This window comes from Triticum aestivum, chromosome 3B (genome assembly GCF_018294505.1).
Source record: "Triticum aestivum cultivar Chinese Spring chromosome 3B, IWGSC CS RefSeq v2.1, whole genome shotgun sequence".
Classification (NCBI taxonomy): Eukaryota; Viridiplantae; Streptophyta; class Magnoliopsida; order Poales; family Poaceae; genus Triticum; species Triticum aestivum.
This window is the reverse complement of record NC_057801.1, coordinates 43,421,702-43,438,132: the sequence shown is the minus strand read 5'-3', so window position 1 is coordinate 43,438,132 and position 16,431 is coordinate 43,421,702. Positions and strand designations below refer to the sequence as shown.

General features: G+C 42.9%; 1 protein-coding gene and 1 long non-coding RNA gene across 2 annotated transcripts; both read left to right on the top strand.

Annotated features, from left to right (window-relative positions):
• Positions 1-221: 221 nt before the first annotated feature.
• LOC123064626 (uncharacterized) lies at positions 222-2,852 on the top strand. The gene is made up of 3 exons (XR_006430748.1): positions 222-2,303; positions 2,436-2,549; positions 2,783-2,852. It is a non-coding gene; the product is annotated as an uncharacterized lncRNA (long non-coding RNA).
• A 7,287-nt stretch (positions 2,853-10,139) lies between these two features.
• Positions 10,140-10,775, top strand: LOC123068466 (non-specific lipid-transfer protein 4.3-like). The gene has a single exon (XM_044491046.1). It carries the CDS (start codon positions 10,194-10,196, stop codon positions 10,488-10,490), a length of 297 nt encoding a protein of 98 aa, XP_044346981.1. The 5' UTR covers positions 10,140-10,193; the 3' UTR covers positions 10,491-10,775.
• The last annotated feature ends 5,656 nt before the right edge of the window (positions 10,776-16,431 follow it).

Genomic DNA, 16,431 nt, shown 5'->3' with positions numbered 1-16,431 from the left:
TTTGGATTGAAGGTACAACTATGACGTCGTCGCAGACGCTCCCATGGATGGGCATCGGCAAGCTCCCATGCTGAGATCGACAAGCTCGACCTCGGCATCGGCAAGTACAACGAGACCTGTCGCAGCATCGTCACCAAGCACGTCGCCGAGTGGGAGGCCGTCGTCATGCACATGGGGAGGTGGATCGACTACAAGGCCGACTTGCAAGGGCAGGTGGTCCATCGCCTTGGCCGTCCTCACCGTCGGCTTCTCTCCTCTAAGTTATCCCACTGATTCCTCCCCTTTGCTCATCTCCCTTGCTCTATGTGGTAAATCTTATGATGGCCTTGGCGCCATGGAAATTTCTGCTTTGGCCATAAGATCTTGGACTTGCTGTCACCTTGGATTGATTATAAGCTTGCTGTTGTCTTGGCTTCTTAGAACTAAGAATAGTAACCCTCCAAAGTGATAATATTCAGAAGCTCGTTGCACATTTAGCTCTGAAGAATTGTTCTAGTCACAATTTATATCAAACTTCTTACACATTCAGATCAGCTAGTACCAGGAGCTAGTAGTTGAGAGCTCGAGTTGTTGCACAATGGAAAGAACTTCGAATCAATTTGGTAGTCCTAGTGTTGGCTGCTGCTACTGTAATTCTGGATATGATGATAATTACTTTATGTAATTATTAAGCTCATGAGGTGATGATGATAAACTAGGATACGTATTGAAGTGTATGTATTACATGGTTCATACTAGGTCATTGCAATTTTTGTTTGTTTGGTATACATTTATTAATCAGGCTCCTAAAATAAATATGTTGGGTGCTTTCATTGCCTGCATGTTCAGTTAAGTGAGAGCCAGCTACCTGCAAGGTTGTTCGCAGGTCTAATGATGTGTAAAGAGCAGGCTTGCAATGCCTGTCTTTTCTCATACTGCTCCAAACGTAACTATGGCCTTCTCACAAGGGGATTCTATGGCCTGTCCCCATTTCTCTTTGTAGGTAAAGATGTTGATTTAGGTCCAGATAGGTGTCTGCGCAATTTAGCCTTTTTGTTTCCTGTGTCCCTAGTTTAGGTGTGTGTTCAAGCAAAAAAGGTGGGTGTTGATGTTGTTATTGTGTCCTGGAGCCTTGAGTAAAATGCCAGGATGCAATGCTTGTCGTTCTCATACTGCTCCAAAGAGTAACCGTGGCCTTCTCGTGGAGAGTATGATGCCTTGTGTAGCTAATTAGTATTATGTCCATGTTGTTGTTGGCTAGATGGTAATGGCTCATCAGAATATACACACACGAGTGTATCATGTAACAATTGGCAGTCACCAGAATATATATACATTAAATCTATTGTTCTGTTTTATCATTGTGCTGCATATGTTTCTAACTCCACTATTTCTGTTTTTCTTTATCACCTTATCCAACATTATAGATTCATGTATTGATGCATGCCAACTATGAATATGATCTTGCATTAAGCTTTAGCTGGTTGTTAATTATGTTGTGCTAGCTGCTGTCTAACCATGGCCTGCGGCGGCTGGGTGTTTCTTTTGGGCGCAGGTGACTTGTACACGAAGCTGTACGACTAGTTAGGTGTTTCTTTTGGGTGTGTCCAGCACGTGTTCGAGTTCACTTGCGATGGGATTTTGCCTAATATGTGTTTGTGCTAATATCCGTATATGTATTCCAGATCATTTACATTAACAATGATATATTTCTGTAATAGTGAAGAAATACCATCTTCAGTTGCATTCCTTGACTTCGTAGATCAGTGGAATCATCATGAGTAGTATACAACCTGAGATGTCCGATTGTATACAAACTGCAGCTTGAAATTAATATGTTCCAGGCTGTATCTTTGATTGTAAATGTTTATTCACTATAAACTCTTCTATCTGTGATAAGTGCAACTAGAAGAATTTGTCCCATGTAAAATTCTGTAATCTCTATTAGCTGAAACTTGAGCATTACAAAGTTTCATTTCTAAGTTCAGTTTGTTGATAAGCCATCCTCCTCCTGTTTCTGGATTTAGCGTGCATACACAACCCTTCATGATAATAAACTACATGCGATATACTCAAATAGCACTACGGTCTGGGACTATTTTATGGTGTTGTGGATATACTTGGTGATTTACAGTTACCCTCTAGTATCATATTATGGTCTAATATGTTTTGTTTTGACTCTTTGTTTGTTGCCAGGAAAGTGGTGAGGAGATGTTGATGATGCCTACTTACTTGGCTGCTATGGTGATGCATGTACCGGTGAAGCAAGCACACATGCAAGGCTGGCCCCATGTATCTTCCTTAGCTGTGAATATCATCTACAGGTACGAAAAATGTCCCACCTCTCTGTCGTTTTGCTCCTCCTCTCCTTGCATCTGAGGGAATTGGTGCTTTATATGCTATTGATTCGTTAACACCAAGTCCAAACTGTTGCTTTGATTTTTCCTGTTACTTAGGATAGCAGTATGACCAGGACAAGCTACAAGCTCCCAGCGCGTCTGATCCAGGGTGCTAGGGCCAACCTGTTACGGAAGACGGCCATGCTCACGAGCCCCTTTGGATCAAAATAGGTATTACTTTGTGCCTCTTTTTGGATTCACTCATATTTTGCCTCGTGGATTGATGGATTAGTCCTATGGTACTGTAATTGTAAAGTATGGTCCTCATTTACTTTCTGTAACTGATTGCCTCTGTCTAAATTTCGAATGCATGCTATCTAAGGCTTTATCTAGCCCTTGGTGTTGATTGAGCGTTTGCTCCTCTAATGTTCATGAAGTCCATTGTTATATACCTCTCATTGTAGGATGGCAAGTTGTGGCAGCTGGAGCATGTCTCGTAAGAGAGAGCAATGAAATCCCTCTTGTATATTCTGTAAAAGGTTGTTCCGTAAAAAAAATACATTGTACTATTATGATAGTAGCAGATGTGCCATCATTTTCTTTATTGTATATTCCCTCTATTCCTGCTATATTTCTGTGTAGGGAAATGTATTCCTGAGATGATTTTTTGTGTTATGTAAACCTGGGAGATGTGTTATGTGATGTGATATGATGGTGGACTTGAATTTGACCTGGAGTTTTCCTAATTTGAGTGAAATAATGTTGTATGTATGTGTGATTGGGCTAAATTCGGCTTGGGCCAAATAATTCTCAACATTAAAAGGCTGGTCGAAACTGGACAAATAATTGGGCCGAAAAAGGCCACATCCCAACAAGCATCGAACAATTTCAAAAAGGGCTGAGGGCCAAAAAAATTGCATGAATCTCAAAAACTAAAAAGGCCGAATTATTGGGCTAGGCCAATGTAGCTGACCAAAATTAAAAGGAAAAAAATCATAAATGGGCTGAATTGTTGGGCTAGGCCCATGTAGAAAACCAAATTGGACCGGGCTGAATCTTGTGCCACATCAGCTTGCCACGCTGGATGCCTACGTGACCTGGGGAGGTTGCTAGTGACCAAAACGCCACAATGGACATATTTTGGTCATAAACGTCTTCGACCATTCCAGAAGAAAGGTCGCTATAGTCAGTTTACGACTGCCAGCTTTTGACCTTCTCTTTTTGGTCACAAAAAGGTCGCAAATGAAAAACCATGACCTTTCAGTGACCAATAGTGGTGGTCACAAGTTGACATATTTCTTGTAGTGCGTGCTGGACCTGTTCGGACACGCATCTGGCCTCCGGATAAACCTGCAGAAGAGTGCGGCCTTGCCAATTAGGTGCACGCAGGAGCATATGCAGACGGTGACAGGGCTGCTGTGCTGCAGGGGTGGCTCTTTTCCTTTCCGGTATCCCGGCCTCCCGCTCTCGATAAGGAAGCAGACGGCTGCGCAGTTCCAAGAGATGGTCGACCAGATGGCAGCGCGTCTACCGACCTGGAAAGCCGCGACGCTGCCCAAGAGCAGCCGCCTTCTGCTTGTCCAGTCTGTCCTGAGTGCTATCCCAGTTCACTCAATGCTTGCAATGGGGTTGCCACCGAAGACCATGAAGGCGATGATCAAAATCTGTAGGGGTTTCCTATGGTGTGGAAAGGAAGAAGCAGGTGGTGGCAAGTGTGCTGTGGCATGGGAATCATTGAGTAGACCGAGGTAGGTAGAAGGACTTGGAGTTCCAAACCTGTGATGGATGAACATCGCCTTGCAAACCAAGTGGCTCTGGCTACAGCGTATTGATCACTCTAGGCCATGGGTGGAATTCAAGTTGAACATATCGGAGGAGGCCAGAGGGCTCTTTCGGGCAGCTGCGAGGATGACCATTGGTGATGGATGTACCGCCCTTTTCTGGGATGACCGATGGCTGACAGGATACCGCATACAGGAGCTCACGCCAGCCGTATATGACAGAATATCTGAACGGACGAGGAAATCCCGAACGGTGGTGGTTGCCCTAACTAATGCATCTTGGGCTCGGGACATGGGCCCAGACATGGACGAGCACGCGCTAGCACAGTACCTTGGGATTTGGCCCCAGGTGGAAAGCGTCGCACTATTGGAACACACACCAGACAAGTTGACGTGGTCATGGGAGAAGAACGGAGCCTTCTCGGCGCGATCTTCCTACACGGCAGGATTTGCAACGCTTCAGGTCTCCCCCACGGCAGTTTTCACATGGTCATCGCATGCACCCCTGCGCTGTCAATTTTTCGCATGGCTGGCCCTTCAAAATCGGGTGTGAACCTCGGATAGATTGGCGAGAAGAGGCCTCCCACATCAGGAACGCTGCCCATTTTGCAACCAGGACGATGAAACTATTAACCACCTCCTCATCCGGTGTGTGTTTGCTAGAGAAACCTGGGACGCGGTCTGCCAGGCGACTGGTATCATTGGCGAGGCCCCAACAGCAGCGGATGATCTTCTGGCCTGGACTACTAGACCGTTGGTCGGGCGGCATGCCAAATGCTTGCGTGCACTACATCTCCTGATCATGTGGGAATTGTGGAAACACAGGAATTCTATTGTGTTCGAGGGGAAGACACCGGACGTGCAGGCACTTCTGCGGAGGATCGCCGCTGAGTGCGCGGTGTGGATGAAGGCAGGGATCATTCATAGCGACTTAGAGCCCTGGATGGCTGGGATAGGTGTCTGGGCAGATAGGGAGTAGTCTCCACGTTTTTCCTTTTCTTGATGGGTGGAGTGCGATTGTGGATGTAACGCGAACTATGTAAACTATGGATGGGGTTTCTTCACCCCTCTCCTTCTTCAATATATTATACGCACACTCGTGCGTATTCAAGAAAAAAAGATATTTTGGTTTATTTCTTTATTGAGGGCTTCATGCATGTCAGCTGCAACCCGCTTCATTCGGCCACTCTCTTGGGTCTTGCTTATTGCTGGGCCAAGACCTAGAGATGGCCTTTGCTTGTTTTCAGGTAGGGAACCTACCGGTAGAAGGAAATGTAGTGTTTTTTTTTCTTTTCCATTAGTGTCCATAATTATATTCCTCTTCACTTCTTTTCCTCATGGCGTCGTGTATGGATCGAGACCCTGCAGCAGTGGCACATCGTAGGATGAAACACAGCGGATCCGTCTTCAAATATGCACCTCTCGAACTCTGTTCCCAATGATGTCGTATGTGGATCGAGAAACTATAGCCGGAACAACACACCCGCATGACGTGTGCTATAAGATCCTGGTGCACCGAAGCCATTTGCTAAATGAAATTTATGTCCTACTACCTCCGTCCTGATTTATTGGTCCTGTTCGCATTTTGTGCTTAATTTTGACCTTAAATTTAACTAATAAAATGTTAAAGCATGAAAAAAATCACTACAAACTATATTCAAATACGAATCAAATGATATGATTTTTTATGACATGCATTATTATTTTCTTAATTAAGTCTATCGTGAAAGTTTGGCGTAAAAATACTAACAGGACCAATAAACTTGCAGATGGATGGAGTAGTTAGTACTAATACATTGTTATTTACTCAAACACGTTATTATCATATAAACTAAATCAATACAGCATTATAATGTTAAACTGTGACATGGAGAACAGAGTAAGGAAAGGCGGTTTATCGCCCGTCCTGCACGGCCATATGTACTGTCAGATTGATTTACTTTAGGCTGGCCATAGTGGAGGTAACATAACCGGTAACATGTATTTGGGACTAGCAAACATGCTTAATTATGTGGCACACAATTAAAGAAGAGAGAGGGTTAGAGTAACATAGGTAGATACCATATCATGTTAAATGCTATACTACTTTGTGTCATGCATGGCAATAAATATGGTCAGCTATGATACTACTTTATGATACTATGCACTATGAAGGTAGTATCATATACTAGTATCATATGCATGATACTAGTATATGATACTCCTCACTATGAGTAGCCTTAGGCTAGTTGTAATGGGGAGTATCATATAGTAGTATCATGCATATGATACTACATCCGTAATGCATAGTATCATGTGTTGGTATCACAGATGACTACATTTATTGCCATGCATGACACAAAATAACACATCATTTAATATGATACTTTATCATAAGAGCATGATTAATAAGAAAGCCGTTGCTGGCTATATATGAGTGCCATGTCACATAAAGCCTTCATAAGAGCCCACCAGTACAACAGATTAGCTATAGTCTAGCTATTGGTATTTAATGTTTGCAAGTGGGGAAAGGCAAAGAGAGACATGTGATTGGTGAGAAGAGAGGAATGTGGGCTCACAAGACTGCATGCAGAATTATTTTTCTTGTTTCTTGTGCTGGAGCCGGCGCTAGCTGAATCGCCCGCCTCCTTCTCTTTCCTCCATTCTCTCTCCTCCAGCAATGACTTTGATGACGTGGAACACCATATAGCCAGCTGACTAGGACTTATTGTACTTGCTCTAATATGATACTCAAGCCTCTCTTTCTTCATTTAATTCTATGCCACATCATCAAAATTGCTTAGTTGGCATGCATGATACTACCTATGATACTCCCGTTACGGGCAGCCTTAGTAATCAAGCACACCGTCGTAAATGCACAAAATTCCATGACCGGTCACTTGTATTAATCTGTTGTGCATACGCCATGGGTCCCCACCCCCACCACCACCACACACACACCCACCCCCACGACGAAACTTCTCCCGGTGCAATCACATAGCGAATCTAGCCTTCTTATCATCTTCAGTTGACTACTATTGCTAGCTAGATCAAGACGGCCCATGCTGCAGTTGCTCAGCTTATGCTGGTCGCCCTAGTGGCCGCTAGCTATGCTCCTCGTAGCCACCGAAGCGGCCATCTCCTGTGGACAGGTAAGCTCTACCTTGAATCCCTGCATCTCCTATGCCGGCGGCAACGGCGCCAACCAGACTGTGGCCTGCTGCAGCCGTGTCAGCAGTGTGGCCAGCACAGCACGGAGCACCGCTGACGAGCAAGTGGCGTGCAACTGCATCGAGAGCGCTCCCGGTGGGCTCAACGCTGGCAACGTCGTCAACATTCCCTCCAAGCGTGTGGCATCAACATCCCCTACGCCATCAGCTCTTCCGTCGACTGCTCTAAGATTTGTTGATCAACCAATGGTCACCATGTGTACGTTGAGGTCACACACACACACACACACGAAAAAAAGCCTTCGTATTATCTCATGGAGGAGGTGGTGGCGGATGAGGAGGAGGATAAAGAGGAGCAGGTGGGGCAGGAGGAGGAGGAGAAGGAGGAGGGGGAGCGGCTGTCGAAAGCAGAGCCCGTGAAGAAGGAGGTAGCGGAGCCAGAGGGGAGTAGGTGGAGGTGTGGCTGTCTGCGGGCTTCGCCGTGGCGGATGCCAAGGTGGAGTACGAGGCCGCCCAAGCGATGGAGATGGTAGAACAGACCGCCGTCCATGAGTCCATCCTGGACGAGGTCTATGTCGAGGCTAACCGACAGTTCATCGGAATTAAACAGGCGTCGATGGAAGCACTGTTCATAGAATTGGACGGGAAGGCGGAGGTGGAGAGGGGCCAGAGTCTTCACAGGCGCAGGAGCTACCGCACTTTCCCATCTACCTAGCCCCAGGCAAGGAGACCGTCAACATCTCCAACAATAGTTCTTTTAGCTATGTACGTAGTACATAGGTTTTTATTTACATGGCTGTGCTATTTGGGTACGGAGGTACGAAATTTGAGTTTTATGGTTGTGGCGGACGTTTTTGCTGTGCTGTCCGGTCACTGTCCGCGGACGCGTCCGCGGGTGTTTTGGGGCCTGCTTAGTGTGTTTGTGGATGGAGATGCTCTAATGACGCATCCATCGGCATTACTAAATCATCATGAGACATGCTGCTACATTGACGGATGAGGCACTTACCATTAATAAAAAGCCGAGTGGACTATGGCACTGAATACTTGCACAGAGGCAAGTTAACATCTATTCACTCCAGGTGAACCAAGGGGACAGTGACATTTGGTGCTGAATTACAAGTCTCCCAAGTGCACATTTTTGCTCTGTGGTAATTTAGAATGTGTATTTGTAAAACAACTGAAAATATATTAACTAATAATATATTTATATATGCATTTAGATCGAATATCGTCCGGTTTTTACCAACTTAGTTCCATTGATATATTACTAGAGTTAACGTGGAACGATCAATTTCGTTTCTGAAGGTGGTACACACATCCACGTGAACGAAAAAGACAGGCAAGGGTATCTTGTGAGGAAACAAGAGATAGTGTTCCTTTGTTTTCTCTTAGAACAAGACGGGCAATGGCGTTCCCCACAAATAAATTGTAACAACAAGAACAACAATAACAATAATAATGACTATAATAGTAACGACGACCAAGAAGATGATGGACATAAAGGTCTTAACATGAACATGTGTCCTTTTGTGTTTTTGAGTTGCTAGAATCGTGGGATCACCTTCGGATAAAACATGCATGATGTACAAATAAAAATTCGAAATGTAGCTCTGAATATGGTACCAATGAATGTTAAGCTGTGATATTGGAACCAAGTAAGGCAAGGTAGATGATCCCCAGGCATGCATGACCACATGCACAACTAGATTGATATAGTTCACTTGTCGAGCTCATCATAATTAATGCACTCAACTACCGAAATCACTGATTAAAGAGTACTCTTTGTAAATGTCACTCACACCTTCCCATGGTGCAACATGTGTCGAACTGCATGTGCGCCACTTGTCGCAACCTGGAATTTTTCCTTTTTCGTAGATTTTTTATTCAAAATGTTTTATCTCTCAACCATGTGTCCAAATCCTAAACCATTTCACCGTTGGATTCCTCGCGTCGAGATCTATAAAACTAGATCGTATGTTGATAGGTTTCGACGAACTTTTTTCCACGAAAAAATCGGACGAAAAAAACTCGAACCGAGAGCACGGTTTTCCCTTTCCAAGAGCATGACCAAGCTTCTCGCGGAAGCAAATCCGCACCTCCACGAGAACTAAATTAGTGCCTCTCGTGGAAGGAAAAGAACATATTTTGTCTTTTTCTGAGAGGCACGGCCGTGCTTGTCGTGGAAGCAAATCCGTGCCTCCACGAGAAGTAAATTAGTGCCTCTCATGGTCGAAAAAATCCAAGATTTTTCCCTCTCGCATAAGCAAATTCTTGACTCCACGAGAAGTAAATCAGTACCTCTTGTGGATGGAAAAAACATTTTTTTTCCCTTTTCCGAGATGCACGGCTGTGCTTCTATTGGAAGCAAATCCGGTTTCCGCTTTGAAGCTGAGCTATTGGATTCGGTAGGCCAGAGCGTATTTTGGGTAAAAATGATGATGTACGTATATGCACAGTTCAATGGTCGTGCTCACCATCATAGATGCACTCAACTACTCCATGGTCGGCCACTATATGACTGCGTACATGTCTTAGTCTCATAATTAATCTGCTGTGTACACGCTAATCAACCACATTCCACCGCTAGAACGCCTGGATGTAGTGCTTGGTCCATCCATCGGCCCAACCAAACGGTAACAACCAACTATCTCCTAAATGCATTAACACCCATAAATCAATTCCAACATCCAACAACCTAAATTCATGCATTTGCTCGCATCAATTGAATTGGCACACGTAGACACAATACTTGACACCAAGAAACTACACTGTTTATTCCGAATGGAATCCCGTGATGGTAAGAAGCCCTATTTAAGCCCATGCATCCCCACGAAACTCCTCACCATTACAATCACTTAGCAAATCTAGCTATCTCATCATCTCTGCCTGAGCTCACTACCACTACTATTGCTCAGGTCGTGCTCGTCGCCGTGGTGGCTGCTATGCTCCTCGCAGTCACGGAGGCGGCTGTATCGTGCGGTCAGGTGAGCTCTGCCTTGAGCCCCTGCATCTCCTATGCACGCGGCAACGGCGCCAGCCCATCTGCGGCCTGCTGCAGCGGCGTTAGGAGTCTAGCCAGCTCAGCCCGGAGCACCGCTGACAAGCAAGCGGCGTGCAAGTGCATCAAGAGCGCTGCTGCTGGGCTCAACGCTGGCAAGGCCGCCGGCATCCCCACAAAGTGCGGCGTTAGCGTCCCTTACGCCATCAGCTCTTCGGTCGACTGCTCTAAGATTCGCTGATCGAGCACTTGCTGCCATCGCTGTTGCCATCGTCCCCTACGCCATCGTTGCTGGATCTACGCTTAGTACGTTGAGGTCACACACACGCACACCCACATATATATATGAATAAATGCTCTCATATTATCTCACTGCGTGAGAGAGAGAGGAGTACGTACGTCCAAGTAGCTCTGCATGGCCGGCCACACTGTTGTATCGATGTTTGGTTGTTCTTCCACTCCCCGAGTTTGCTGTACTTTGTACCATGTGTACTTTTGATATATGGATTGTATACTCAGCTGATCAGCTCTACTTGCGTGCGCATGTTATTCAGCACTTTTGATATATGCAAGACTGGGAAAGCATTCCATTCCAGTTTGTTGCTCCAAGCAAGACGTAGGAATGAACCCAACAATTTACTAGGAATGGAACTATGGCATTTCACTCACTTTGGTTCCTCAACAAAACACACAGAATTCTAGTGAATGCAACCACCAACAAAAACTCCTACTGGCTTAATTATAAGAAATCAGAATATACTTAGAACTGCTTAAATCACCATCATCCAATACACTGCAATATACTTCTAGACAGATTAAGGTAAATTTCAAACAGTGTACATGAAAGATCATCCAGCGAGATGTCAATTAATTAGACACTGGTTGTTAGCTTGTAGGGCAAAAAATTGGAATACTCTTGGTTGTGATAGTACGTACAATATACTTCATGTTTGTTATAAATTGATCGGAGAGTATGAACTTGTAATTATGGATCCAATCACAGTAATAAACCGGCGTTCTGACAGGGTACGACATAAGAAAGCTGAGTGGACTGCGGCACTAAATACTTGCACAAATAGAAAGTTAATATCTACTTTTCGCTATAGGTGGACCATGGGAATAATAGAATTTTCTCCTTATTTACAGGAGGCGCACGGATGGACATATTCTCTCCATGCTAATTTGAGTCAGGTGTTTGAATTTTTCCAAAAATATACTATACCTGAAATATATTTACATGTAAGCATTTATACTGAAGTTCGACCTTTTTCATCTCAACATAGCTCGATCCGGAATGGCTTAAGTAACCGTGGGATGATCAATTTTCTTTTTCTATGTTGTATCCTCATCCACATGAAAAAAAAGACAATCATGGGTAACTTTTCAGGGAAAAAAAGATGATGCTTATTTAGTTTATGAAAAACAGTTTTGACGATGACTTTCCCCACGATGATGGTTGGTAAAGCCTTTAACTACAATATGTTGTTTTTGTGTTTTTGACTAGACAGAATCGCAAGATCAGTTCAGGAAAGAAATAATGTAATGTGACCAAAATAAGCAAACATAACTTGCGGCAATAAACAATTTATTTTCATTTCCTGATTGAGAGATTTGTTCACTGCCTGCATTGCAACTATAAATTGCACAGATTTTTCTTATTGTTTCAGGCATTTTAGATTGAATATTAAAAACTTTAATCAGACACTGTTAGAATATTACAAAATTGATGTCATTGTAAGTCTATGTTATCAATTACTTGTGCAGTTTTAGTAAATTTTAGTGATAGCCTTCAGCTTGGAGTACGTGGACTAAATGCTTATGGTATAAAAAATAACAAGAAAGTTATGTTGTGTCACATTGAAAGTGGATAGTTGATCGTCAGCTGCTTACCAATATCACACAACCACATAATTTCAGTCTTTTTCCATCAAAAACTGTACTCCCTCCGACCCATAATAAGTGTCGCATCTTTGAGCTAAGGTTTAACTAACCTTAATTTAAAGCTGCGACACTTGTTTTGGATCAGAGGCAGTAGAATTTTACAAATACAGTTTGGTATCCGAATTTAGATAACTATCCAACTTCGGTAGCAAATATGAACTCCATATGTTTATTGAAGTTCAAATAGATATATCTAATTTTATTCAAGTGATTTTAGTAAAAATGTGGCCGAAAATGTGTATCTCAGAAATTATCTTAGTGCTAAAAGTTCTAAAATTTTAGAATTTTCCGAATACAGATCGGTATGTAAGTTTTGATATAATTTTAGTTTTGGCAGAAAATATGAACATATATTTCGATTGAAGTACAAATAGAAATATGTAAATTTACTAAAAAAACTGGTCTAACATATTTTCTCAGAGAAGGCCTTGGTGCGAAAACTTACGGCGGGGCACGACAAGATGTTGGGTTTCTATTCTCTTCATAGGCACGCGCCATTGTCTTGCAAAATGTTTGATTTATCATTTGGTCCGCCTTATTACCATCGCATTTCCATCACATATGTGGTTCTCAGGCCAAGGAAAAAGGTGAGCTTTATAGTATAAGGGCGTAGCTGTCAAAAACTGTTTCGCGAGTCTCCGTTGCACAAATTTGGGGTGTCGTAGATATTGCTAAGTTCCCCATGGCTCCTACTCTTACGCTTTGAATCTATAGGAAGATGCATCCAGGTACTCCTATCTCATTTCAAAATCCCGTGCAGGTATGTTGAAGACTAGAAAGTCGATGTAAGTTGGTTTTTTTAACTTTGCCCAAAGAAGTTGGGTTTTAATTCCTTGTAGCAGTACAAGGTAGGAGGTGTGTGTGAAATGAGAGAGCGGAGAAGTTTAATTTGTGTAGTAAAACTGCTATTTTTAGCCATTTGTGTAGAACCGAGATTTTATTGTATGTTTTACCATGTACATTTCCAGTATATGGTTTATACTTATAATCATTTCTCCTGATATTTTATTCCACATAACTACCGTGAGATACGATGGAAATAAAGTGAATGCAGAGGATCTCTTACGGGTTTAAATTATAAGAGATGATGAGCATTATATTTGAGTCATGCTGGTAGTAAAACTGCTATTTTTAGCCATTTGTCAGCAGACACTGGTAAGGTAACTGGGCATTGCAACTGGAAAAATTGTAGAAGTAATATATGATAGACAAGTAATTTATGTCGATCATGTCCCTCACCTTGGTTTTTCTCCAACGAAGACTGAATTTAATGACTCAAAATGAAGCATCAAGATAATACAAACACAATGAGCTCCACAGATAGAATGAACACAGCCAAGATGAAGGCGCGCGCGCACACACACACACACACAAACAAATTTGCCGGCCAATAAAGAAGTCATAAAAGACCCAAGTTATGCTGAAGCGAGCAAAAAATGAAAGTGCAAAGCATTCAAGTCCACTATCGACAAACTACAATAATGACCATATTCTTACCAACCCCAAAGCGTGCCATTGATAGTAGTAGGAGTAGTAGTGGTGGTGATGGTAGTGGTAGTGATAGTGATAGTGGGTGTAGTAGTGGTAGCGTCTCCCCCTCAGAAAATATGGATCTACCCGATCCATAAAGAAAAGAACCACCACTTTTAGGACATTTTTACAATTCTCTTTCACTTGCATTTTCTTTCGTGAAGGCTCGCTCTAGTTTTTCTTACATCCTTTCCTTTTTTTCTTGAGAATTGTATCTGTGGCTACTGTTGTTTTGCCAGTATGTCTGTCCCCAGTAATGAACTCTCGCTAACCGCACCCTATAGGGATCTTCGAATCGATAGCATTAAGCCCTGTTTCAAGAGGTTCGTATACAGAACGCCTGGAAATTATAGATGAACATGTGTGTTTTTGAGTTGTTCGATCCACGGGATAACTTTGTAAAGAAAGCATGTGATATGATGTATAAATAAGAAAATACAACGTGTGGGTAGGAACAAGTTATTTCATGTCGTACTTGAGAGGTTTATTCACCGCCTATAGTACTACTATCAGTTACACAATTTTTTTATTTCATGTCATTTTTACTGAAAAATTTAAAAAGGTATATATGGCATTGTATATATATGTTCCATCTATGTTATTACTTATTTTTGTGGTTTCAGTTAATCTTACAAACTACCTATATATTACCAACCAATTTTTCTTTTGTGGTAATCGCACACTAATTACTCCATGCTCCACAAGGCCTATTCGCAGTTAGCCCCAACGTTTCCCTATCTCTCCCCAATTAACTCCCCCGCTGATTGAGTTCCCATGGCTCTCTTTATCTTCTAGCAGTATATGGTAGAAAATCTCCTTCATCACCCCAATTAATTCCCCTACCAACTGATTTTCCATGGCTTTGCTTATTCCCCTACCAACTGATTTTCCATGGCTTTGTTTATCTTCTACAACAGATTATCGCCATCTTGTACACCAAACAAATGCAACCTGGAGATGTGAAACTTCAGGTCGTGTGCCATGGAGAAGGTGGTCATCAACTAACCTAAAGAACCTGCACAGAATGGCCAACGCCATCTTCATCTACAGGTACACCGAGTCCTTGCATAGTCAGAGCCGGGACGCCATGAACTTGAACGGCAACGCGTTGCAGAACGTCCCGTTGTCGCCGATCCACCGCTTGCACGAAGCTAGCGGTGTCGGGCCCCCAATTGTTCTCGATCCGCCCCCATGGAGAAGGGCACGTACTTTACCATGCGCCGACACGCATCTTGGTGTCGTTCGGGAGCACCTTCCCTTCGATGGTGCTGACGACGCCCATGAGCCCGTAGTATAATCCCTTACCTTAATACCTAATTATTTGCTATCCCAACGATGCATGGTCACTCGTTTTTCTTCTGTATTGTTATCAAATTGTCTTATCAAATTTAATACTGATGCTTCTTTGTAGGGAGGTGCTTACTAGATGACTCCACACAAGCTTTGAAGTCCTGGATTGAAACCAGGAGCGTAAATGCGTAATTAGTTTCCTCTACTCCGTAAAAAAATGTGTTTTCCTCTATTATGCATTTGATTTCTCAGGTAGTGTTATTTCCACTCAACTTTTTAAAATTTGGTTGATTGTGCTCTGGCAGATTGTCTTAATGCTTCCTGCTATAAACTTCTGTAATACCTACTTGGCTATACTACGTACAACTTACGTAGTAAAATGCAGAAGATTGATTTACAACAGGAGTAACCAGATAATACATAGTAAGTATCTCAAAATGACAATTTGTACATAATGTTTTATGTCATCTCCAATTTATAATCTCTGTACTTAATGTGTATATATACATTGGTATGTATGTAAATTATATGAGATTAATTATGCCGTACCACTATATTTAATAAAAATATCACATAATGCACATTTCACTATCTTGAGATCATATATCTACTATGCAAACATAGGAATCCAATTTATGTATTATCATATATGCGTAGGACTAAGGGTTCCAGCAGCAACACGTGGGGCATCATCTAGTTCTTTATCATTTCGTCCGCCTTAGTGCCAACAAGATATTATCTTGACTATTTTTCCATGCGCCTGCAGATTTTATTTCCTGCATGCCTGAATAAACCTATCTCTCTGCGTGCGATAATTATGAGACATTGCATTCGAACCTAAAACAGGGGCATGATAGGAAACTATCGCCGAATCTCTGGACCACGCAGAGTATTGATGGGAAAATGGAAAAAAAATAGACACTAGTTAGGATTTGAGGGAGTACAATGTTAGGGACATAGCTCTAAGAAACAGCGTCGTGAGACTAACTTTCACAAATTTGCAGTGCCCTTAATATTGCTATGTTTCCCATGTCTCCTACCCTTATGCATCGACACTATAGAAAGATGCATCTTCGCACTCCTATGAGATTTCAACATCTCGTACTAGTGTATTCAACAATACAACGTTGATGTAGGCTATGCGGATTTCTTGTAGCTTACAAGTTGGAAAGTGTCACTAGTAGAAAAAGCTCCATTTTTCCCGGTTCATAAGGCCCATTTGTCCCGGTTTCTGAGCCGAGACTAAAGTGTCGGTACTAAAGCCCAACACCTTTAGTCCCGGTTCGTCCACGAACCGGGACAGATGGGGCTCCACATGGCCACTGCGGCTTGCCCAGGAAGGAGGGCCTTTTGTCCCAGTTGGTGCCACCAACCGGGACCAAAAGGCTTCCACGCATCAGCAGTTCATGGGCTGCGGTTTT

What these genes read in the sequence shown, in the direction of transcription:
- LOC123068466 (XM_044491046.1), top strand. Translation starts at nt 10,194, where the DNA reads ATGCTCCTCGCAGTCACGGAGGCGGCTGTATCGTGCGGTCAGGTGAGC.